General features: G+C 39.6%; 2 protein-coding genes across 13 annotated transcripts in view; one reads left to right on the top strand and one right to left on the bottom strand.

Annotated features, from left to right (window-relative positions):
• B3GNTL1 (UDP-GlcNAc:betaGal beta-1,3-N-acetylglucosaminyltransferase like 1) overlaps positions 1-20,083 on the top strand; it is a 295,947-nt gene extending 275,864 nt beyond the window's left edge. For 3 of the 6 annotated variants that reach the window (XM_073311998.1, XM_073311995.1, XM_073311993.1), the window contains 4 exons: positions 2,035-2,103; positions 3,922-3,996; positions 14,328-14,416; positions 19,710-20,083. In XM_073311998.1, coding sequence (XP_073168099.1) covers positions 2,035-2,103; positions 3,922-3,996; positions 14,328-14,408 — 225 coding nt within the window. In that variant the 3' untranslated portion in view covers positions 14,409-14,416; positions 19,710-20,083. Of the gene's footprint in view, positions 1-1,437; positions 1,506-2,034; positions 2,105-3,921; positions 3,997-14,327; positions 14,417-18,427; positions 18,462-19,709 lie in introns of those variants that run through there. The other 3 variants (XM_073311994.1, XM_073311996.1, XM_073311997.1) reach the window with 3 other exon arrangements.
• TBCD (tubulin folding cofactor D) overlaps positions 19,199-26,531 on the bottom strand; it is a 261,333-nt gene continuing 254,000 nt past the window's right edge. For 5 of the 7 annotated variants that reach the window (XM_073311985.1, XM_073311984.1, XM_073311989.1 and 2 more), the window contains exons 39-41: positions 24,131-24,215; positions 21,244-21,460; positions 19,199-19,836 (exon numbers count right to left, since the gene is read on the bottom strand). In XM_073311985.1, coding sequence (XP_073168086.1) covers positions 21,260-21,460; positions 24,131-24,215 — 286 coding nt within the window. In that variant the 3' untranslated portion in view covers positions 19,199-19,836; positions 21,244-21,259. The other 2 variants (XM_073311991.1, XM_073311990.1) reach the window with 2 other exon arrangements.

Below are 26,531 nucleotides of genomic sequence, written 5' to 3'. Positions count from 1 at the left end.
AAGTCTTGTTAATCAATTTTTAATGCAAAAATAAAAAGGGTAGAAAAATGCCGCCCATCCCTCCACAGAATAATTGATTTCTATGAGACCTTAACTAAATATCTACAAACAAATGCTCTGCTTTATTCTGACAGGCCTGAGAGGGTAACATGAACGGGGCAATGGAAACCAAAAGAACACAGGCTGCGTTTGTAAAATTCTCTGGAAAATGTTATTGGCAACCCATGCTTTATTTTGGAGCCACCATATAACTGGGATCACAGGCATATTTGTGAGGAATGCAAATAAGGAAACATTTGAAATATTTGGCAAGTTTGCATCCAGAAATAATGCTTCATTACAGTGTACAATAAGAGAAACCGAAGTATTTCTGTGGTAATTTACAATGCTCCTTAAATCTGTTTAACTTGGCCGTTTTTAAAAAATCTGTTTGCATTTTCTAAGGCGGTTTACAAGTACATAGGTGTGTATGAATGTATGAATTTAGGTGTAATATAAAATAGAAGTGAGAATACAGGCTCCCCAAATTTTGGTACACTGTGGTTAAGAATTTATTGTACTGTTACAGAAATGTTCTCAGGTATTATTGCAGTCATGTTGTACACAGGTATCTGGTGAAATCTGTTAGCTCCACAGGTAGTTTCTATAGTGTTTTAACATATGTAGGTTAATGGATATTTAGTTCAGAATTGTTATACTCAGGCAAATGTGCAGGTATTGGTTATCCAGAAAGCAAATGAGAGATACATTTGTCTAGTGGTGTTACAGTGTAATTTGAGCTCAAGGTCCTCTTGTTTTGCTTTTGTTCCTTGTACATTACAAGTGACTATAAAGCATGCCACTTGCCACCTAGAATTGAAATTGTCCAATCCAAACTATGGTCTGTTCTGTGTTCTGTATTTCTGGTCTATTGTTGAGCCACATTTTAGAAACAAGCTTTCCTATTCTGAGCCATAAGGTTGTGATGTGCTTACTTGATGCTGCTGTTAATATTGTTAGTTGTCTTGTGGCTCTGAATGTGTGTGTTTGGCAGCAGGAAGTCTCTTAGGCTGGATTTTTTTTTTAATTCAAATGTATGTCAAAGATTTTCTGTAGCTTTTTTGTGTGTATGAGCAAAATGTTTGAAATCTGTCCCAGAAAATGTGTGTGTACAGTGAACTACTAAATCACCTTAAAGTTATCTTTAAAAGTCTTTAATTAATCTTTAATCTTTAAACATTTTTTCAAGGAATGGGATAAAATGATGGATTTGTTGTCAGCGAGGTTTAACATGCTTCTTGTTAACTGACATCTTTCAGGGGACATTGAAGTTTTTTTCACCACGTGCCTACATAGGGGGTTATTCTAGAACTTTAGAAAGGACAACCTGTTATAACTTGACAATGCTTATATCAGGGGTTCTCACACTTTTTCATAATGGGATGGTTTTTCATTCAGTAGAAAATCCTGCTTTCCACTGGAGAAAAGTTTCTGACAGAAAAATTTTGATCAGCCCTACTCATAATGTAAGTAGAGTGCATGTCTCATGAACACCTTCCCTCCTACTGGCAATCACACAGAGCACCTGCTTTCCCATTCCCAGGTGCATAACACCTCTATGGCAAACTACAGTAATTGTCTGCCTCAACAATAGAATACGGAAAGCTGTCTTTAATGTGATTCAGCAGCTCCAAGCAAGGAGGAGAGCCAGAACCATCGCCCCAATCTTGCACTCACTCATACATGTGCTCAGCTTTACTCATAAGAATAAGCATTTGCAGGATAAAGGCCCATGTAACCAGCCCACACTCCTCCAAGTACCAGCAGTCACTGTGTGGACCATGGTGATTCATAGACAGTTTGAAAACCACCATCCTGCACTCTTTTCAGAATGGCTCGTGAGAAGCTGAAGATCAGATTCCTTTTGAGGGCTTTGTGAAGTTGAGAAAGGGAATACAGGGGCAAGTTTAGTGGGGGAAATGACAGCAAGTGAGACATTTGCTGGTAGTACTGAGCTTTATTAAATCCTTTGTCTCCTTTTTCTGTTTTCACCAGGTAGCTGCATTTTGTGATGTTGATGAAAAAAAAATAGCAAAAGGTTTCTACACTTACCAAGAATCCAAGGTTAGTAACAACTACTGTCCTTTCCATTACTGTCAACTGGAATTATCTTGTGAGAAGTGACATTCTAAGCTCATTGGACAAACAACAAAAAGAGGGTCACTAATTTTAAATATAGTGAAGAATTATAGTATGCAGTCCATACTGTATTTATTTAATTAGGGGTCTAGGTGCTGGGGATGGGTAATGGAACGTGTGGAGTTTTTCTTCCTGTACAGTAGGGAGCCAGAGTGACATTCAGCACCAATTGTGAAGGTGTTTTTTTGTAATCTGAGAACTGAACGAGAGCAGCAACTCATTTCACATAGTGTATAGAACAGATGGTAACAAGTTTTGGTCAGTTCCAACCCATGCTAGAATGAAACCATTGGCCCCTCTTATGTTAGCAATCCTGCACCCTCCAGTCTCCTCACCAATAGCTATCGCTACAGGTGGGGAATAAGCAGGCAGAAACAGAGACTCTTCAGGAACAAGGATCCTGTTTTCATCTAGATATCTCTAGAAATGCAGAATAAGAAAGGGAATTACGTGGTTTGGATGGGGAGGGAAGATTTATAGAAGCAGAATTATTTCCCTGAAGACTGTTTTCCACGAAGATTCAACTGCTCTTTAGTAGGAGAGGGGAAATGGAATGATGTGGGGTTTCATGACTTAGCATCTCCTGTGTCAATAAATTATACCAATAAAAAGCATGATCACAGCAACTCTGTGTGGGAGAGAGGTCAGTTTCTAGGTCTAAGGTAAGGGAAGTTCTTTGTACTATAGTTGAGAGGTAGCCAGGAGCACACTGCAGTCACTGAAAATGTGGTCAGTTTAGAGGGGAAGAAAAACAAATATCTTTTTAATGTATTCTGTGTATGGGGACAAACTCCTGTTGAAGTGAGTTTTGCTACTGACTTTAGTGGGAGCAGGATTTGGTCCATGATGCATAAAAGCTAAAATCTATGGTGAAAGAAAGAAAGAAAGAAAGAAAGAAAGAAAGAAAGAAAGAAGTTTATGGTTATTTATAGACCCATATTCAACCTAGCACAGTATTTCTCTTTGAAGAAGAGTCCAAAGGATAGATTGTAACATGCTCCCTAGGTGACATCTCTCTCACTAGCCCAGCTGGGAATCACCTGGACAAAATGCAGGCAGCAGGTTTTTGTGCCACTCAAGATAAAGGAAGAAGATATTTAAATGGCAGTAAATGAACCATCTAAAATGAAAATGTCACAGTCCTGGTGCAATATCAATTTTTATGGTAATAAAACAATTTAGCTCCACTCTCGAGAATCTACTGTAAGCATAAGGCCAGATTCAGTGCTCTTGATTTCACTGGGCAGTCAGACCCTTGGAGCTCAGTACTCTGAGAAGCTGATGTATGCCATCAGCTCGTGCTGAAGGCAATGGGAATTGAGGTGTTTAGTAACTTTGTAATATCCAGGGCCCTTCATTCTTGACGATCCAGTTGAAATATTTGTGTAATAAGCTCTGGCCTGAAATCATGTGTGTATCTGTCTACGGCATGTATACATCTCAAATTAGTGGTCATATAAAAAAGTGCACCAGAAACAACATTCTGTAGGTTGGAGTTAAGAAAGCTGATTGTATGAAAGATGAAATTAGTTATTGGGTGTTACAGAAAGTAGTAGTTTATGGTGACCCAGAAACTACATTGTATTTGAAGTGAAAGGCAAAATAATGAGCATGAATATATAACCACTTGAGCCATTCTAATACATGATCTTTGAATACAATTTCACTCTTTAATGCCAAGCAACCTCCATTACTGAGCTAAAAATAACCCTTTGTCTTCTAACCAAATTTCATTGTTTGCAGGAGAGACCAAAACCCAAAATTCCCATACAACATTTCAGAGACGCGACCCCACCTTTCATTATCTGTGTAAAGTTGGTGAGTACAGTTTTTGGCATAAGCTAAATGAACCACATCTGTATCTACAAGCATTACCCTAATTAAGGATGTGCTTTTGTTTTTATTATAAAACACATTTTCCAGTGGTTTATAGAAGTGTTTTTAGTTGGGCTGTCAAGCAATTAAAAAAAAAAATCTACATTTGTAAGTTACACTTTCGTGATAAAGAGATTGCATTATGGTACTTGTATGAGGTGAATTCAAAAACACTATTTCTTTGTTTATCATTTTTATAGTGCAGATATTTGTAATAAAAAATAACATAAAGTGAGCACCGTACACTTTGTATTCTGTGTTGTAATTGAAATCAATATATTTGAAAATGTAGAAAAGCATCCAATAATATTTAATAAATTTCAATTGGTATTCTATTATTTAACTGTGTGATTAATCGCGATTAATTTTTTTTTAGTTCATTGCGTGAGTTAATTGCGATTAATCGACAGCCCTAGTTTTTAGTCAAAACTCATCCGAAGATGTAGAGGCCAATTTTGTGAAATTGTTTTTAGAGATTATTGCAGAGAGGGAATGGAAATGTTGGAGTAATATTAAGAGTAATAAAAGCAAGGATATATTTAAAGGGTCCTTAATCTGGTCTCCCTTTTTGACGTACAGTTTTGTGGGCACAAATGTGGTTGCATGTTGCAGACATGGTTGGTCACTTGCCCTTGTTTATACCGAAAATATTGCAACCATAACTGTGTTCAGGCACACAAACTGTGGGTGCGGAAACAGAGACTTTGTTATATAAATCAAGCCCTTAAGTTATCGTGTGCAACATGCCCATCCTTAAGCCACTTTTGCGTCTGAGTACTGCTGAGAGTCAAAGACTGCACTGCTTTCTCTTTCACTCATTCGATTGACTCCTGAATTACTAAAAGATGAGCAGCAGATATTCTGCTATTACATTAAAATAACAACATAGCACAACCCAAATAAGGAACAACACAAAAGCATCAGATCAGATGCTGAAAGGCATGATAGCAAATACACTCTTACTGTGAATACTAAAAGTTACTGAAACTTGCAACTAATGCTACATATTTAAATACTATATTGGCAGGTTTCCTTCATATAAACAAAGACATTTAAAAAACCTATTCAGTTTGTATGATTATTTAGCTGAAACTCATCCCCTATAATCCCTTTTGACCTTAGCGCCCCCAAGGTTAGGGTCAGTACAGAGATCAAAGTACTTCACAGTTGTAAAACCAGACTGCAAGTACCCCAGGGCATTATCCTGTAGACAGGTTGGTACTAAGCCTGACATTGGCTAGCAATATTGCAACTAATTTAATTTTTCATATGAAACATAATGGTGGGTGGAAGACTGAGGACAAAACAGCTGTGTAACCTATTATACAGTGCATCTAATTTCTGAAGCCCTGACAAGGAAGCTATTATACAATATCTTGTCTGCTCTGAAAACTCTGATCCATGATTTCAACTGTAATTTTACAGTACTTTTCTCTATCAGTGACTGTATTCTGTGTGCAGACTACACTATACTGCATAGCACCTTTAAAGACACTGTTTTTGGAGCCACAATTTTGTCTACTTAGATGGAATCTTTGTGAAATGGCCTCTGGAATCTCAATATCTTTTAATCACCTTTCTGTTGATGTGAAATTAAGAATGAAAATAGTCACAATTTTGGTGTCAAATACCCAGAGACCGTGGCCAGGTAACATCCTCATTTACACTTTTGCACCCTACTGTCTGAGCTGTCTTGTTGGCTGATGGTAACACTGATGTTTCTTCCTGAAGAAACTACAATCCATCAGTGATCTTCCTGAAAACACCATCATGGCCACTATGGATGTAGAAGCCCTCTACACCAGCATTCCACACAAAGATGGACTACAAGCCATCAGGAACAGTATCCCTGATAATGTCACGGCAAACCTGGTGGCTGATCTTTGTGACTTTGTCCTCACCCATAACTATTTCACATTTGGGGACAATGTAAACCTTCAAATCAGCAGCACTGCTATGGGTACCCGCATGGCCCCACAGTATGCCAACATTTTTATGGCTGACTTAGAACAACGCTTCCTCGGCTCTCGTCCCCTAATGCCTCTACTCTACTTGAGCTACATTGATGACATCTTCATCATCTGGACCCATGGAAACGAAGCCCTTGAGGAATTCCACCATGATTTCAACAATTTCCATCCCACCACCAACCTCAGCCTGGTCCAGTCCACACAAGAGATCCACTTCCTGGACACTACAGTGCTAATAAACAATGGTCACATAAACACCACCCTATACCGGAAACCTACTGACCGCTATTCCTACCTACATGCCTCCAGCTTTCATCCAGACCACACCACACGATCCATTGCCTACAGCCAAGCTCTACAATGCAACCGCATTTGCTCCAACCCCTCAGACAGAAACAAACACCTACAAGATCTCTCTCAAGCATTCTTAACAACTACAATACCCACCTGCTGAAGTGAAGAAACAGATTGACAGAGCCAGAAGAATACCCAGAAGTCACCTACTAGAGGACAGGCCCAACAAAGAAAATAACAGAATGCCACTAGCCATCACCTTTAGCCCCCAACTAAAACCTCTCCAACGCATCATCAAGGATCTACAACCTATCCTGAAGAACGACCCATCACTCTCACAGATCTTGGGAGACAGGCCAGTCCTTGCTTACAGACAGCCCCCCACCCTGAAGCAAATACTCACCAGCAACCACACACCACACAACAGAACCACTAACCCAGGAACCTATCCTTGCAACAAAGCCCGTTGCCAACTGTGTCCACATATCTATTCAGGGGACACCATCATAGGGCCCAAACACATCAGCCACACTATCAGAGGCTCGTTCACCTGCACATCTACCAATGTGATATATGCCATCATGTGCCAGCAATGCCCCTCTGCCATGTACATTGGCAAACTGGACAGTCTCTACATAAAAGAATAAATGGACACAAATCAGACGCCAAGAATTATAACATTCAGTCGGAGAACACTTCAGTCTCTTTGGTCACTCGATTACAGACCTAAAAGTGGCAATATTACAACACAAGGCTTCAAAAACAGACTCCAACGAGAGACTGCTGAATTGGAATTAATTTGCAAACTGGATACAATTAACTTAGGCTTGAATAGAGACTGGGAGTGGATGGGTCATTACACAAAGTAAAACTATTTCCCCTTGTTTATTCCCTCCACCCCACCCCCCACTGTTCCTCAGATGTTCTTGTCAACTGCTGGAAATGGCCCACCTGGATTATCACTACAAAAGGTCCCCCCCCCCCCACTCTCCTGCTGGTAATAGCTCACCTTAAGTGATCACTCTTGTTACAGTGTGTATGGTAACACCCATTGTTTCATGTTGCCTATGTATATAAATCTCCCCACTGTATTTTCCACTGAATGCGTCCGATGAAGTGTGCTGTAGCTCACGAAAGCTTATGCTCAAATAAATCTGTTAGTCTCTAAGGTGCCACAAGTACTCCTTTTCTTTTTGTGAATACAGACTAACATGGCTGCTACTCTGAAAACTGATGTTACTGGAGCTGAGATCATAAATTCTGCTAGTGAGGTAGCAGAGAAAGAGGCCACTGCACAGGCCTTGAGCAATATTAAAACCATAAGAGAATATAATAGCCGCCAAGTGGACAAGGACTAAATTGAAAAGAGAAAGGGCTTCTTTTGAGATTTCTTTCTTCTAAGGATCTCAAATCAATTTGTACACATTAACGATGGGGCACTGAGAGCTTAAATGACTGTCCAAGGATACAGAGGAGGTCTGTGGCAGATCCAGGAATTGAAACCTGATCTTAAGCCCTGTTTATTATTATTTATTATTATTATTTATTTGTTGTATAATAGTGCCCAGAGGCCTTGACTAAGATCAGGGCTCGTTGGTGCTAGGCACTGTTCAAATGTATAGCACGGGTTGGTCCCCAAAGAGCTTGCAGTCTTCTCAGACAAGACAAAAGATGGGGTGGGAGGGGAGAAACAGAGCCAGAGAGGTGAAATGGCTTGCCCAAAGTCACCCAGCAAGTTCAGTGGTTTCCTGAGTCCCATTCCAGGGCCTTGTCCACTGGACCATTCTGCCTCTCTTTTTTTCTCTCTCCCCTTTTGCCTTTGCAGGTCACCTTTATGTAGTGTTCTTCCATCAGCCCTCTTTCTGCCAACAATACACATAGTGTAACTTATGTTAGTATGACACCTTCTCGCAGAGGCTGCATGAGCTTGATTTAAATTGAAATCTAATTCTTACTGGCTGTGCTATTGTGGCTGGACTTGAATGACCACACCTTTCGGTAGTCATTTTTAATCTGCTCTGGAAAGCAGCCCTACACCGAAAACAAAACAAGCCTGTAACACACTGTGGTTTAAAAGATTTAGGTCTCCTGTGTGGAGAAGTCCTCATACTTTAGACCTGACCACTACAGGAAATGGTTTCTAAACTGATTGAAATCTGCAGAGATGTTGAACTTTCATTGATCTGTGATGATATTGTGCAGACTTAAGTATAAAGCTGAGGATTCGGTCTTTATTATATTTTTAGACTGTTTGAACTTGCTTTGTTTTCTGTGGAGCCCACGTCTGAAAAATGAGCTGAACAACAGACCTACCTCACTGCTATTTATTTAATTCACCTCCCCCCAGAATGTGCTGTCAGATCTGAGCTTTCACAATCCCATCTCTGCTGACGATCACAAAGGAGTTGGAGGTAGCAGAGCAGCCTGTAGACACAGTTATGCAGCTCATCAAAAACAAAGAGTAAACTAGGTGCAATAGCCAGAAAAACAGTGATATAATCAGTGATGGAATGGGAAGGGAATTAACACAAACTAATATTAAGGCTGATTATATGAGAAGCCTTTTCCATAGTCATGGATATCTTTGGCGTTGTAGTGCTTTTGACACAAATTAATCAGTGGGAACAATGCAAAAAAAGCACTGATTTAATGAGTCACACTATGATGTAAGCAGGAGATTCTTTAATTTTACTATATTTGAGACATGAAATTCCCCTCTAAAAGAACATCTTTCTTGTGTGTGCCATATGGAAACAAAATGCTTGTTTTAGAGAAATTTTCAAACCATTTGGGCAAATCATTTTGCCCAGGTGTGTGTTTCAGGTCACGCAGACAAATAAAACAACCTTACATACCCTATTCTGAAATGCTTAAGAGTAACAGTTCTCAAATCTGAATATGTGCTCTTGCAACAAGTATGACCTAGCCAGATATTCCCTGCTGAACTTGTTACCTGCAATTGTCAGAGATTTCTGGAAGGCAGAATTAGCAGCACATCCTCTCAGCTCTTAGACAAGTTTTTCTTAAATAGAAGTCATTAACAGGCTTCTCAACATCCTGGGCTGTTGCACCCATACATCCCCATTGACAGACAGGTTTCTCCCCCCTATATTGCTGTACAGGGTGGGCATAATATAAATTACATAACCAAATATGAAACAATTATCCCTACATCAAAAACTTGGCAGGACTAATCACCCATTCATCTTACTGGTTTAGCATTGTGAAGCTAAGCATGTTACCTATCTATGATTCCTTCAGTAGCTCATAGAAGAAAGGTCTCACACTAATTAAAGAGCAGTTTTGTTCTGACGAATGACTGTGAAAAAGTGGTATCTGTTACATGCAAACCTTGAAGGCTAATGAAAACAGTGTGATTGCGCAATTGTATAATTGGGTTTCAGAATCTCCTGATAAATGAGCAGGAAAAACCCCAGCTTGGCTGTCACATTCCAGATTGAATTTGCAGAGCTGTCAGGAGTCTCCTTTTACTGTACTTGTAAACAGTGCTCATGAATTATAGTCAGAGAGATCCAGTAAGCAATGGAAGCCCACAGTACCATTTATAGAGGGACTTTTCAGAGAAGTAGTAAGTTCTTGGCATCTTTTCAGGGATATAAGTTATGTTTACTAACATAAGATGGACTAGTCAATAATAATATAAAGGAAAATTTCATGTATACATACTATGAAACTAAATAAATGAAATGTGCACAATAAGGTAGGACTGTACAGTACAATGTAATATAGTCTGAGGCCTGACTCCGATTTCCCTTTAAATCCTGAAGTGAGGCCTTAGTAGCATGTAGCAGCCCTTCCAAAGCATCTCTACATTGATGCTGCTTTCCTTTGCCTCTTTCTCCTGCTGCCATAGGCCCTCAGTACTATATTTCCTTTAATCTGCACAGATTTCTACTTTTTGTATGGAGAGCCTCTATATTCCTCTGTTTATTTTATTTGCAAGATTAATCCTTTCTATGTTGGGCTATCTCTCACTCTCAGCTTTCTTTCTATCCTTTAACTGTTGCTGCCACAATGCACAAGTCAGTATCCTGGAACAGGGCCAGGTTCACCTTTACTCAAGAGCTAGCATTCACCCTTTTCCTAGAGCCTGTCCTAACATCTGGAGAAGAATACTCTGTCTCACATAATTTTAGTATGCAGGCCCCTTCTTCTCTCCATAATTTCAGCCATGTTAAGGCTTCATTGATTTAAAAATGGAGGATAACATTTTTGAGGTGCCTTTGTCTCCAGGTGCATCAAGTACCATAGAGGTTTGATAGATTTTTCTGGAGAGACAGTTGATCATGGCAAGGTCTCTTTATGCTGGGCTCCAATATCCTGTGCTCTGGAATGAGATGGCATTTCTCCTGAAGACTTGTCCTGTTGTTTAAAATATTGTACAAGAATACATTCCATAGGCTTGTTTTACTTTCTTTTGTGACCCAGGACAAGAAGAGCTTTTTTTCCGTTCCAGTGTAGATTTTAGCTGTTGCAAAACATGCCTAGTTTGTGCCTGCTCACTTGAGAAGATTAAATAATTTTAATAAATGGATTGTTTATGTAGAAATTCCATGACTGCCATTTACTCAGTATAGTGCTTGCTTGCTCACTGGATTTTGCAGACAGCACCTTTCTGGCTTATGCTGGTATTATTTGTCATTAACGTTAAGATTAGTTCTTGAAAGGAAAAGCTACACTATGCAGTCCCTGCTCCATTTGTAAAAAACTTTCAGCACATTTAGGCCAAAGAGCTATAGCTGCAATTCTGTGGAGGTAGAAAATGGGTGTGTGTGAACTGGTGTGTTTTGCTCATTGTGAGAATAAAATCTTTGCTCTTGATGGTCCAAATTCTATTCCAAAACCTGAAAACCTGCTTCACCTACAGCTTTGCGTTCTTTTTTTTTCTTACTTTGCCCAAAGTAGGAGAGAGGAGCATGCCCTTCCTTGCTCCAGTTCTATTCCACCGAGTGTTGTGGCTCAGGTTGGATTCCAAGTGCTTGAAGTGAAAAGGGCTTTTCTACTTTCAAATCTCAATTAAGAAGCCAAAAGCTACAGTGTGTGAAATACAGTAGGTTTTCCTGGCAGCTTCCTGCTTTAGTTCAGCTGTGTAAAGCCATGCCTCGTTTCAGCTCCCCAACCTGCTGCTCAGGGAATGATGGGATTCCTTTTAACCACCCTGCTTAATTTAACATCTGAGTTTTAAAAAAACAAAACAGAACTTGAAAATAAACCTATATACAGCACTCTGACAACGCAGTGGGAGGCTCATCCAGCTCCCTCTGTCCTGGCTTGGGAGAGGTGAAGACCATGGGTCATAACTTAGCCATACATTCTTATGTAGAATTCCCCATTAACTTGAGCAGGGAGTCTTGCACATAGACCACTGACATACATGGTCTCAAGTGAATCGCAGAACTAGGGCCCAGTCCATCAAACTGCTAAGTGCCCTCAACTACCATTGATTGCAATAGGTGAAGCGGGTGCTGAGCAAATGAGAGAGGCAGGGCCCTGAAGCTACTGGTCTTCTAAAAAAGAGTGGGATTTTGTGTAGAAGGGAAAGAGTCTGCTCTGTTTATAAAGTGTACACTATTGATATGGGGTCTACCTTGTCTCCTGAGTGGGAGGAGACACGCTGTGGCAATGACTGGATACCCGGGGGAGGCGGCACAGGAGTTAACTGTATCCTGTGCCTGGCCCTTACCTAGGTGTGCCAGAGAAAAGAGGGCACAGCTTCCCCCACGTCTTGGGCTCCTTGTGCCAAGGACAGGCACACCAGCAGTCCCTGTAGTTGGGGGGAGGGGTGTCTCTCCAAAGGAATGGGAAATGGTTAGCGCGCACACAAAAAGGGCCTTTCCCAACACCCCAGCTCAGCAGTCTCTAAAGAAACATAATGAACCTGTCAAACCGTTTTGAGCAATTGGGCGTTGTTTTTGTAAAGCAAGGACTTCCTTGAAAAAAAGCTTCTCACTTCTGAAGTCTGCAGATTCTGTGTTTAGTGTCCATGTGTAAATAGCCACATTTCATTTTATTTCACATTTCCAGCTGGGTGTGATAGTCTGTACTTCCTGTCCTAAATGGTTTAGTGTTGCTGTGTCCAGCTGCCACATTCTGCCCCAGAGCTAGCAGTGTTTGGGTGGTGAGTGACCTATACCCTACTTAGGTATTTTGTTGAGCACTTTGTAAATTGCTTTAGACTCTTTTGGGATGAAAGGTGCTATGTAAATTATGTATTAGTTACTACTATATTACTCTCAGGCACAGAAAGCATCAGAGTTCAATAAATACTAGCATTAGGGCTTGTGGTTACCATGTTGCTGAAATGGTGCTGCAGCAGCTTTCTCGATACTTTTTGCCGTGCAGGCTAAAGTGGAAGAATGAAAAAAGGTAATTAAAGCCATATGATTTTGAGGCACAGTTCGCTGGAGTGGGTTTGAGGTCTGAAGCAATGTGCCTGCAGATGTTTCCTTTCATCTGTCAGCTCAAGCAGGAGAAAGAATGAAGAGTTGTTCTTTAAAAAGTCAGAACCACAAACCTGACCCTCTGAGAAGTGGAGGAGCATGGAAGGAGGAGTAACACCGCTTTATTGATGCTCACAGAATCCAACATTTATTTCCCCAAAGGCAGTAATGATCCAGATTGTAGACATGACATTAGCACTGCTTGGATCCTTTTGTTAGCATTCTCACATCTCATGTGCTAAAGCAGGAATAGGGCAGTTCACTGCTTGAATGGGAGATCTCCAGGGAACACTTATATGCTATGAGAAGTCATGTTTGTAAGAGATTCTGTTAATGTCACTCTTCCTTGACTGCCCCTCAGTGATATGGGAAGCAGGAGATGCCCTCAGCTGGGTGAGAAGTAAAGCTGAGGTTCAGATAGTTTGTGGTCATTAAAGATCCTGCAGCAATTTTTTTCATTAGATTTTGACCAGGACAGTTGAACATTCTGCCTCCCGAATTCTTCCGGCTGTTTCATTGTACATATTATGCTTTACTTCTTTCCTGTACGATTTCGTAGTGGTGGTGTGTGTTGTTAAAGCCCTTAACACAGCTGCTGTGTTTCACTCAAAGGGAGGCTGCAGCAATCCTGGCTTATCCCTTACCTACATCATAGGGTATTGTCATGATTAATAAATTATTTATGAAGAGCTTAAAGATTTGTGAAATTAAAGACTATAGGAGGGCGAAGTATCACATCAGAAATGCTAAGGTTGGCATGTTTACCTAATGACATCACGATTCCACTTGAGTCTGTATCACTGCCTTGCAATTTTGTGCGTTGAACAAAAATACAAAGTTTCTGTCCAGACAGTAAAAAGGATTTGAAGGAAACACCTGTAACTATGGTTAATATGCCAGTTGCTTGATGAAAGGTGTATTGCATCAGACAAGCACATCATTATGCAAAATCCACAATTATTACTATTTTGTTAAATAGCATCCTCGTTCCAGTCTCTTAAAATGCATGTACTTAAAAAAAGCACTCACACATAGTCCTCTGCAGAGCTGACTTCAGTGCAAACCTATTCTGTGCTTAGCAGTTAGAATGAGCTGTTTGCCACCAGTCTGAACTGGTGACCATCCCCCCTGGGCTAGCTTGGAAAAGTTCTTGAACATGCCGGCTTTCACCCCATGAGCTGAGGATGAAAAGAGAGTCTGAAAGCTGCCAGTATTTCTCTCTGGAGCTACAAGGTTTTTGTTTCCAGGGGTTGGTAGGGGGGGTGCCTTGGGGGTTGATCCGGAACATGACCAGTTCGGGAAGGAAAGAACAAACCAGACTCTGAACGCAGAGATACAAGTAAAACTTTTTTTTTTTAAAGCTTTCTCTATTCTCTGGAAATAAGCTGTCTAGGCTCATGAGTTTCTAAACTAATGCAATAATTTTAGAAGGGTGGGGGGATGTATGCACAGATAGATTTCTCAACTCTTCTTTTATTAATTTTTAGATCAACAACTGGGCTTTTCTTCATTTCACCTGAATGAACTAATGCTGTCTCTCATCCCACAGGATCTGACAGGTGGAGCATTTGAAGAAAACTTGAACACACTAGATTTGAAAGAGGGACTGGATTATCATCATTTCAGCTGAACACTGAGGTACAGCACTGAAATTGGTGCTTTATATATCATGAGCGATGTGTATGTTAAAAACAAAACTGTGTCCAGAGAGGGTTAGGTTTTATAGTTAGTAATTTGAACTTCACCCAGTGTATTTCTTCTGATCATGTATTCTTTTCTAAAGGCAGGATAAAACTATACTTTTGATATCTATATTTACCAGTTGTTAATATGGCACATTACTGGCTTAGTAGTCAGTTTATAATTGTGATTCTTCCTGCTTATTATCACAAAAACGATAGTGAAATGTGCTATATTTGTTGCTAATTTTAAGTATACAAAATTTGTTACTGCTGCTTATACTCTTGGTGTAAGTAGCCCATCCAGTACTATCCATTAGATTACAGAGCAAGCTGCTACCATAAGGAAACATTACAGCCATATCAAACAAAATGTACACATCAGTTTAAATGTTCACAACAATGAAAGTGTTTAGAGACCTTGGTGACTCAGGTTCTGTCCAGAGTGGTCAGGGGCCCCACGCCATTCCCTGGAGTTGGTTAATCTCCTGCTACTGACAACAGCAGCTGTTGTTTCCTGAGGTAAAATCTTTGCATTACTGCTTTGTATCTATGTGAACTGCTAGTGCTGAGGGATTAAAGAGGCCCTAAATTATGGCATCCCTGTGATTCAGGCGTGTTAGGAGTATAGTGTATATGGGAACTGATATGGAAGCCAGAGGATAACGTATATAGATGCTCAGAGCTTTCACTCAGCCTCCTATTGTGTATGCTTAAAAATAGGTAGATTTTTGCTAACACAGAAGTAATGTTTTTCTTGCACTGAGTACCTCAAGTTATAACTTTGCTCAAGAACGAACTAAACCTCAGATCAGCTTCTGCTTTAGACTATCCCTCAAGTGAAAGATGCCACTTAGTGGTTTATTAGATGTGAATTAACATAATGAAGAGGTAATTTACCTTACCTAGTAATTCTGGGGGCCCAACTTGACACAGTAGACAGGTCTGGTTCTAATTGTGTAGCACTTAAAAAACCTTAAAGGGGTCTAAGCTTTATAAAGTAGGCCACCTAAAATCACTAATTATTTTGGAAAATCTCTACTCTGGTTAAGTAACAGATATTTTGGTTGCTAGTTACGCTACTTATTTAACCACATAATAAAGAGTTGTCTTAGTTACTGTTGTCCCTTTATCAGTATCTTTATCTTTTGTGTTCATCTTTCTTGTTTGTTGGGTGATTTTGACAGCCTGAGAATGGCATAGCATTGAGGGGCCGTACAGTAGATGCTATCTTTTGACTTTTTTTTCTCTGTCTGCATGATACTAGGCTGGACAAGAAGTGTTGCCTACCTATTTGAATGGTAGTTGGTCTGAGCTGGTGAAATGGCTCACAGTATCCAGAGCCATTCCCTATCAAGCTGTATGTTATACCATCAATATACTCAAATTTATTACAAAAATATACTAAGTTTAAATTCTAAAGAATTCCAGCAAGTGCTGTCACTCTGTTTAGTAAAAGGGTACTGCTGCCTTTGCTTCCTTGACCAGCTGTGCAGAATTAAATTATAAAATCTGTGTGGAGAAGAGTGCCTCCCCACCTCAAAAACCCCTGGTTAATAATGGCTCCTTTCAGAAAAGAGGCCTGTAACTTTGAGCCTGCGTCTCCATTTCCCTGCTACTTGCATGCATATCCTGTTTTGAATTGAATCACGTGCATCACTTCACTCTTGTTCCCAGGACCCCATTCCATGTATAGATTATCAATACTGAGACCACCATTTCATTGCCCTCCCCAGTTGCTGATCATGTTCTGTGCTTCTGGTAAATATTTCTGATTTCCCATTTACATGTAAAAGAGCCTGAAATTGCAGCTTTTGCCAACCAGCTAGAAGCGGAGGAAAAGGCTGTTATAAACTCACAGTGTTTATCCTTTGCTGCTCAGAATGTAGTATTTATATGAAAAAAGTGGCTGCAGCTTTCTTTCTAGAATAGCGCATAAACCGGTGGTGGTGGCCTCTCAGCTTTCTTTCTAGAATAGCGCATAAACCGGTGGTGGTGGCCTCTCAGACCAGGGGATTGGTAACTTAAACCCCTCGGGCCTAGATTTTAAAGAGATGGTGATCCCGTCGCTAGAATTTTGCATTGTCAGTTTCTCATAGAGAGATGAAATGGCTCAATTTTTATACTCATCCCACTGATATATAGGTGACTGCGCAAAAGATCTCCGTACCTGCATATTATTTAAAAGCATATTGGCTACTGAGCTCTTTTGAAAATCTGGCTCTAAGTGGCCATTTTAAAGCCAGCCTGCTTTAGTAGTGGCTTTGTTTTGATCTCACTCCAGTTAGCAGCATCCCTAACTATTATGCTGCAGCAGATTGGTGTCTATTCATTGAATTTCCATTGGGACCAGACTTGGTAATCTCAGCAAAGCTAACAATTGTGAGACCTATGGAGACCAAGTTTGTCACTCATATAGGTGGGTCCTGTTCAGGATTGGGTACTTTGTCCTATCATTTTCCATGTCATACCTGTTTTGTGGATTAATACAGGGTGTTGTGCTGCATGGCTGTGAAGCTAACCCCATTTCAGGAATATTACCTTTAAGATACAATGCTGAGGTTCATAGCACAGAGGGTATTTCTCATTTGAGTTTCATATGATTGTTTTTTGTATGTTGATTGAATATTTTTATACCACAATCTTTATAAAACTAAAGCTTCTGACAGTGTGGGGATTCCACTGGAGCTTTATTCATTTTGACCTTGAGCCACAGCTCACACTCCTACTTCGGAACGTACCCTATAGCAAATCTTCAAAAAAAAAATGTCCCATTCTAAGAATGGGAGTGCCAGGATGAGCATTGGTAATGAAACAGTAGTAGTATAGGTGGTTTGAGTCTACTTGGAAAGAAAAGGAACCATGTCAGGTTTATACAGCCACCTGCCAAACTGGGCCACAAAGTTATTCTTACAGTCAATCATCATCTTCAGCTGGTACAATTCAAACAGTGATTATACAACATAACAGCAGTTTCCAAACTTTTTGAGTTGCCCCCCTGGAATTAAAATTTTGTGTTACGGCCCCCCGATCCCCCAATCCAGACAAAAAGAGGTGAGTCAGGATATGGAGGTTCCATTCCCTCCTTGAGCCCTGCTATGCTTCGCTGAAGCCCAAGCTACGTCTCATGGCCGCTCGCCCTCTGGAACGGTCCTCTGGGGATTCACCCCACTGTTTGAAAACCTCTGTTCTACAAGCTACACAGCCACCTTCTATAAGGAGTGGCATTTGAGGTGTGAGCCATTCCTACACCTGTGAAGATAGGTCCTCAAGGGTAGTGGGCCATTTCTTTGCAGCGTGTATGTACTTGAGATCTAGCCCTAAGTCATTTTGGTATGAAGCTATTTTCTGGGCTTGTTCACTTGTGCAAAATTGAAAATCTTGCCACCTTAGCTTTTGGATATTTCTCCTTCCCTTCTGCTTCAGGAAGAAAACTATTTAATACACTTGTTGAAAATCATTCATATAATGAACTTCCCTTGTGACTCTAGAGACAGAATTGAATGGGTTTATATAGCATACTAAAAGAGCCTGTGCTATCCTGTTGTATGTCAGATAAGCTTAAAAATCAGTTTCCACACCCCCTCTGTGGGAGCAAAGCATCCTACAAATGCTTATCCTGTCACTCACTCTTACTTCACTATACAGTAGGGGTAGGTTTCCTCAATGTCAAATGCAGTTAAGTTATGGGTTTTTATAGTTGGCCTTTCTGGAGGAAAAAAAATAAGCTGTTGTATAATTTCTTATTAGGTGCCTCTTTATGGAGAATGACTGGTTGCAATTTTGGTTTTGAAAATGCGGAATGAATCGATTCACTCTGTACAGAGACTAATGTAGTTCATCACTTTCAGTGTCCTGTGCCTGCACTCAGAAGAACAATGGGGCTGTCTATTTTCAAGCGCTGTCACACCCGTTTCAAATTGCTAGTGGTATCATCATTTAACACTGGTCCTTTCTCATCCACTTTCAGGTCACTATGTTACCAACACTAGAATCATGGCTTGGTGAGACCTCAGTTCTTATTTTAATTACCTGTGCAGACACAGCTATACAGTTAATTTTTTAAAACACTGATTGTGCTGCATGTATACTGGAGATAAACAGTTGGTTTGCACCAATACTGAGAGTTTATTTTAGTATGTTGTAATGCTTGTTTTGTGGAATTAATTTTTGAACATTAAGTTAAAAACAAGCAGGTGTTAGTTTTTCATAAGAGCTGGCCAGGTTCTTGGATGTGTGAGCACTTATGTGGATGTTACGTTAATTGGAGAACTGCAGCTTGTCGCAACAAACAAGAGTTTTTTAAAATTGAACAAATGTTCAAAAAGAACCATTTCTGATATTCACAAAGTGAACAATAAATGTGGTTATTCTACCTGATAACCATGGCATCTCTGAATTTGGCTCTTCATGCTCATAAATTGGCATAATCTACTATAAATTGTTGTAATACATACATGAAGGGGGTGGAGTTTACATGAAACAACCAATAAAAAGGTTTACCTGTACTATCCTGTCAACTCTCAATGTAGCCTGCAATCACTGATCTATTTTAGAGGCCCAGGGGGCTGCTGAGGGCAAATGTGACTAGCTGATAACAGATGATTGATTTTTAAAAATCGCTAACAGTAAGGGCATTGGCTGAAGCACTGACCTATCACCTCTGTACTCCTCAGTTGGAAAAGTGAGGTTCTGCTTGATGTCTCTGGAACTCTAGCTTATAACACAAAGTCACCACTCATTTACACTATTCAACAGTCTCTGTTTATTTTAGGCTTTGACCTTACCCAGAACGAAGATTGTCTGCTTTTGCTTGCAGACAGTAAGTCAGGGCTGAAGGCAATAAAAGAACAGTTTATTGAGAGAGGTATTACCTGAAGGTAACGATGAAAGATTTAATTACCATTAAGTATTGCCACTCTGAATTGTTACATTATCTTAAATATTTGTCTTGACCACAAGCATTAGCCACAACTGTAAATGGTTAATACACCAGGACAAGCTCAATGATTTTAGAGGAGACACACTAATTCAGGTTTTATAAGGGGAATGCAAGACACTGGCATTCAAAAGCACCTCAATTATGACAACGATCATGAGGACAAACTGCCATCTTGTGGCTACAGATAACAAATTTAAGAACTGAAAACATAATGGACCTTTGTTGCCTTTATATTGTGGTCAGAGATACTGACAGATAAACAGGCTGCTTTTTCACTCTTTATGTTAATTTTGTTAATCATATTTTGTAGCTCAGTCTGAGACTCCACTTTATCAAGATGCCACAGTACAGATCACTTCCTCCTTCATGACGCAAGTGCCAGAGAGCTTCAGTTTTCAAAGCAACAGAGAACACTGACTGCTTTACTATGCTGCACTCTACATACAGGAAACAAAAAAAGAAGAACTTAGGGTACTCAGTTACTTTTAATCCAACTAATAACTGAATGCATGTTATCAATTAAAGGAAAATAGGACTTTGTTTTAAAAGTAAATTGCATTTTAACAGATGGTAAATATCACAACTGCTAGATTTAAAAGAAAAAACAGATGAATAATATTTTAAATGTTGATTCAACTGACACATGTTTTTCAAAAAGATAAATAAAGTTCAAGTGGCTTGTATTCAAATGTTATGCCTGGTTTTATCTAATCATGTTTGTATTTTTCCCTCTACTTTTATGAGGCGAGCTCTCAGAGAAAGGTAGAGTGTGCTGTGTATTTTCTCTCATACACCCCGCATCCCTACGGAAAAATGTTTGTGCCACTGGATTTAACTGCTGAGAAACTCCTCCACTGGTAATACACAGTAGGATTGCAAGTGGGATTGTCATTCTTTAATACTAGCTAGAACAAATAGAAGTTTTCAAGTAAACTGCAAGGCTATTTTTATTTCTGCAAGTGTTTAATTAGCATTGCTAGAAAACATGAGGAGGAGGAGGAAGTAGTAAAGCACCAAATTCTGCCCTGTAACTTTACTGACTTTGATGGGATACTAAAGGAAAGATTCGCATTACAGTATTTGCAATAATTTTTCCCCAGACATATGTACACATTAGGTGCCTCGTATTATCAAAGGGGAGGGTTCACTTTTCTTTCCAATCTTTCATATGAGTCTCCAAGTGTTTAAAACTCACCTGGCTCTCAAGACAATTTTCTTATACCCTCTACATTTTGAAATGCTTAATCATAACATTTATGAAGCAAAGAGCAGTCAACACTGATAGTAAAACAAGATTCTTAATCTCCCAATTCATTAAAACACCAGCACTCACAAGTTTAGCTTTCACTTAAACAAGAGTGATTTACCAGATGAGAACGTTAAGAATTTTTCTTTATCTGTTCTGGTTGCTGTAGAAATTAACTAAATGTATATCAGGGGAGTAAGAATCACTTCAGCAGCTGGTTTTCTTGGCCCTTTTACTATCAATGTTTTCAGAACAAAACAAATAACTGGTTTTGTGACTTAATGTGTTACATGATAATTTCCTTTCGGAACCTGGCTTCTTACAGCTCAACACACTTGGGTTGCATCTCTACTTACAAACACCAGAGGCAGTTAAATCTTATCTGATGTTCCAGGGGTTGGCCACAACTCTTTTACCAGTATGAATACCTCCAAAACTGTGGGGGAAATGCTGCATTTTAAGTAAAAGATTAAGTATAAATTAACAGCAAATCCTTACTTCCCACAGTTTGCCCCATTTTAGCACATTTCTGTATCACAATCTTTCCCCCAGTCTGGGACGAAGGGATGGAATGACAAATGGGACAAAAGAATGTTACCCTTTCCCAAGTAGTGTTAATCTATTTTAAATCCATAGCTGAGAGCATCCTCCTGCTGACATTTTTCTTCTGAAGAAGAGTCAAGTATGTGAGGTGATGATGGATGACCAGGTAGCCATTTTACAGATTTTTGTTCTGGCTGCTGATCATGGAAGCGTTGAGTAGGCGCCAGCTTCTTCTGCTGATGAATGTGCTTCAGCAACGCTATTGAATCTACCTAAGAATGGATGATTTTAGATACTTTCAAGCACATGCATGGAACTTATAGGGAGAAGAATAAAAATGATGTTTTACTAAGCTAATTGATTCTACTAAGGAATACTTGAACTGCTCTTCTCACATCTGCCACAGGCCGTGCTTTTTCTTTTGGTGTTAGACTTTGGGAAAAACAAAAGAAGAATTACCCTAGAGCCATGTGTCCTCACAGAAGATGCATTATGGGTAGTATCTGAGAATGAAGATTTTGAAAACAAGTAGTTTAAGTATGCAAGACAAATCAGATTCCTGAAAGGGGTATGGTAGTCTGGAAAGATTGAGAGCCTGCTCACTGCTCTGACCTTGCAATACTGAAGTGACAGAATTTTGTCTCCAGTCTCACACAGGTAAAAGAGGTGGAGAACCTGCAAGTCTTAAAAACCTAGCTGTCTGCAATGAGATGCAGCAGACAGCTCTGGTGTAGGAAATCCTGCCAGTTGGGAAAATGAAGTGGAGACCTCTCTGGAAGCTGAACTAGGTCTGGGTATCCCAGCATTCTTGGTGCACCCTGATCTTCTCAATAGTTGAAGGTGGGAGAGGAGAGATTTGACTATCTATGAGCTAGAGTCTAGTCCCAACAATTTTGGTCCGCTTCCCTGATCACAGAATCATACAATATCAGGGTTGGAAGGGACCTCAGGAAGTCATCTAGTCCAACCCCCTGCTCAAGGCAGGACCAATCCCCAATTTTTGTCCCAGATCCTAAATGGCCCCCTCAAGGATTGAACTCACAATCCTAGGTTTAGCAGGCCAATGCTCAAACCACTGAGCTATCCCTCCCTTCTGATGAGCCACCTCACCTTTATATTTTGGCTGGATTACTTTTGTTCAGAACCATTACCTATACTTCTCCAAGTATACGTCCCAATGGGTATTCCACCCTATTTGAGAATCTCACTGGAATATGCAGGTAAATTTCTGCTAGACCTTCCAGAAAGACTACAATAGTCCTGAAATTTGTTTTCTTCATCAGGCTGTTCATACTCTTGCCAATACCTTTCTTCAATGATGATGGAAGAGAGCCCTGGAGGTGCCTTAAGGGACAAACTCTAGTGCTTTTGGTGTGGTTTGTTTCTCATCTCTTGAAGCTGCAGCGCCTGGAGCTCCAGATAATATTCATCTTACACTATCACCTCTGTGAACCAGATTGAAATCTGATGCCTGCAACACAGGATATCCTAACCTGGGTCCTATTTTTGAAGGGAAGCAGGCCCTATCTCAGTCACTGTGTTCAAACGGGAAGAAAGGTTTGGATTTTATAGGACTCTGAGCCCAGGTGTTTCTCCTGGAACAGGAAGAATCTCTACTCTGGTACTTTTGCTGTGAGTAGGGCTGAAATGAGATTCTGCCCCCTGTCTGTGTCTGATCCCACAGGAGTAGAAAGTTAATACTTTGTTCATATAATCGGTTACCATCTTATCAAGCTTCTCCATTAATGGGATTCCAACTAAGACTTTTGAGATACAGATAAATTTTACACTTGTCAGGGCTTAAGTCAGAGTTAGGGCCAGGACAACTGAGAGTCCATGCATCATCTTTTTATGAATGCAGCAGCTACTGGTCTTTCTTTAGGTATCAGTCTGAGTTCTTTGTTCTGAAGGTAGAGGTTTTTAGTTCATCACAGCAGGACACTGTAGCATTAGCAAGCATGTGCTTGCTAGTGACAGTAGGGCTGCTGAAGTGGCTGTGAAATCTGTTTTAAGAATGGCATCTCTCTTTGTGCCTGCAGGGTCCTTTAGTAAGTAAACTCCCTCTGCAGGAATTACCTGTTGCATCAAGTTTAGACAGTGAAGAGTTTGGCTTTGGGTGACTGTAGAATTTCAGGACCTGCCACCTGAACCATTTTCCATGCCTTCCTAACAATTTGCATAAAGAAAGAAGGGGGAGGACAAGTGTATTTAATATTTGTCCTTGGTATTAGTTAGCCTGCTTATCCTGGTGGCCAACATCTTCCTCCTCATTGTCTTGCATATCTGGAGGAAAAGAACCTCTCTCATGCTTCTCTGGCTTAGAGGCACGGTGATCAAAACAGAGTTCTCCTCCTGTGGAGAATGAGCTGTACTCAAAACTGCGCTGGCTTCATGCTGCATACTTCTGCAAATCAGGCCCACCATGTGTATATTAAACTGAGTAAGGAAATTCTTTCCTAAGGTTACATGTTGTCACTTCTCAGGAGTACTTTATTTATTATTAGGGTTTAGAATGTAACTTTCCTGAATCTTTCAATACCGTTTCTATCCTAAATGCAGAATCAATGTATAGGAAGTCACATAAGTCATGGAATTTTAGTTTTGCTATTAAATTTGAAGGGGAAATTCTTACCATTCTTTTCCACAAAACACAGACACACACACTGTACACACAGGCATCTGTGCTACATTATTTCATGCTTGCATTGTCTCAGTAAGTTGAGCTTTGCACCAGAAGTCTGGAATGTTTTCAAGGAATGGGATTGGAGGGTTTTATAAAAACTGTTTTAGACAACTCCATACATTCTGTACTTATCTCTAGCACAATCCCATGGGTCTTGGATTTCTAGATGTCATTAACAAGTACAGGATATTTAGTAAAATAACTGATGCTTTTTTTTGTTCCTTCAGGAAAATTCTATAGCAAAAACCCCACACTCTACCTTGGACACTAGTTGCGGTTTCGGCACTTTCATTAGGTCACAGAGATAGTTGCGCTTCTCTCTCACTAGTGGTAATTCAGCATCCCTATAACCAAGACAAGAGAATTTCTTTTAATGTTCATGCTTTCCAGAAAGAAAATAATTTTCGTGACTAAATTTGTAACATGCAATGAAAAGAACAGCTTAATGAACAGTTGAAAGGATACTATATTAAAAATACAGTTAAACATTAAATAGTATTATCAAAGTATAGTGAAACATATTTACTCTTAATAAATTCTTATTTGATTGATACAAAAAAAGTATAACATTTTTACTGCACTACATTAAACCAGAGGACTCTTTACAGTATGTCTGTTAGAAGTGTCATTGTCCCCAACTGATTATTCGATACTGCAGGCATTTCCGAGTCTAAAATAAAGGGAAACCTTTGGTACCTCTGACACAACCATGTACATAATTTTGATTTTGTAAAGGTAGCCATGGTACATAGAGTCCCAAACCCAATTAATTCTCTGGGGAGGACCACACTGATTCCAGTACTACAGAAAAGGATACATACAATCTAAATGTTGAATACCTCTGGCCTTTTTGAAAGATACGTGACAACTTTGGCAAGTTGCAAACGTGCTCTGAGCCAAAACAAAAGGCACATTTTGTTATATTATAAATTCAACAATTGTACTCTAAACCCACGGTGGTTCTAACAGGGAGAATATTTCAAATATGCATATCCTGGTTATGGTCTTTTTAACCAAAATATTTGAGGCTGGTTCAGCTTCCTGCTGTCAACACAGATTTATTTTAATTCAGAAGTATAAAGCCCTTCCTGTAGTGCCCAGAGCGTCTGAGAATTTTAACATACTCTTGATGATCCCATGCAAGGTGTCATAAGTCTTCTTTAATAAACATTACATTCATCAACTGCTTTATCTACCAAGTCTCCCCAGGTGAAACAATCACATTTCAAGTGATCTAGAACTCTATCTTAAATCTCAAAGTATTAGACTTGTATTTGAATTTGGGGTGTATACTAAGCACTGGACCAACAGAGAATAGAACAGGCAGGCAGCCGCATAATTTTAGTGAGTACAGGGCAGGGTTCTGATGGCTGACTAATTTAAGACCAGGCCTGTAACCACCATATTTTCCGTAGTGATTTTGATTTAAATATTCCTCTTTTCATTTGATTACTTCAGTGACAAATTAAGAAGGAGGAATCTACCATACAAACAACACTGTTCTCAAACCAGTTGCTTGTCTCAGCATTATTTCTGAACTTGTTCTGTATATGATATAGCAACAGCCACTGCTCCCTCCCTTCTTCACAATTTATGGAGATGAAAGAGGGATTTAATGCCAAAATAGCTAAACAACCTTTAACTTTCTGAGTGAGCACTGAAAGATATTAACACAAGAGGAGCAATTTCAAAAGTTTGTGGAAACAAATTATTTTAATTGTAGAGTTCATGTGGTAATGTAAGACATAAGACTGAAAAGAAATAGATTCTGCAAATCTGAGAAAAGCTCATATAGCTGTTCTAATTCTGTACTGAAAGATTAAGAAAAGTAGTAGCAGCCAATCATTATACTGACAGCCTTTAAACAAACACGACACATCATTTACTTTAAAATCTATCACCAGTCAGGAATTTCAGAGCAGAATGAGATTAAACTGTGGCATAAAATAATTCCCCAGAGTTTCAGATCCAGCACTGTTTAGTTTGCCAAAAACAAGCTGTCCAAATGGAAATTCCACTTAAGTTCATGCAGAACAATTATTCAAAATCAGTGACTAATGCCAATGTGTTTTTACATGGCTTCAGAGAAACTGTGAAAGCATGTCCTAAGTCTACTTGTTCCTTGAAGACAACAAAATTCACGAAAAAGGGAAAGTTTGGAAATGTTTAAGTCATGAACACATCTATTGTAATACAATGATTAGAACATAACTTGTTGCATTCACAGAACTAAGAAAATACTGGTAAGGAAAAGGGCATCAAAAAGGGTAGTCAAAAAATGAACTAATTTATCTTTTAAGCAGTGAGACCTTTAAAACACCTATGCTACATCCTCTGTGGATCTAGAACTATATAATCAGAGTCTCTCTCGCCTAATGATTCATATTTCAGGCTCATAATGCAACACTAAGTAAAGCTGTGAAAAAATGAACATTTAGGCATAAATATAATCAGCAGTTCTTATAGCATTCAGTTTTCCTATAGTCGTGTTTCTGTTCTGTTATTTTGTTGTGTGTAAGACTGCTAAAAGTCCTTTTTTTCACCACTAGGTGAATTTCAAGTGAAAGACTACAACCAGAAACTGAGCCCACACTACCTCTGACTGACATTTTAATACCTTTGGGTCAGTGATAACCCACTGCACCTGGCATGGACAAGAC

The sequence above is a fragment of the Lepidochelys kempii genome, chromosome 14 (assembly GCF_965140265.1).
Source record: "Lepidochelys kempii isolate rLepKem1 chromosome 14, rLepKem1.hap2, whole genome shotgun sequence".
In the NCBI taxonomy this organism is placed as follows: Eukaryota; Metazoa; Chordata; order Testudines; family Cheloniidae; genus Lepidochelys; species Lepidochelys kempii.
This window is presented reverse-complemented; position numbering and strand designations above follow the sequence as displayed.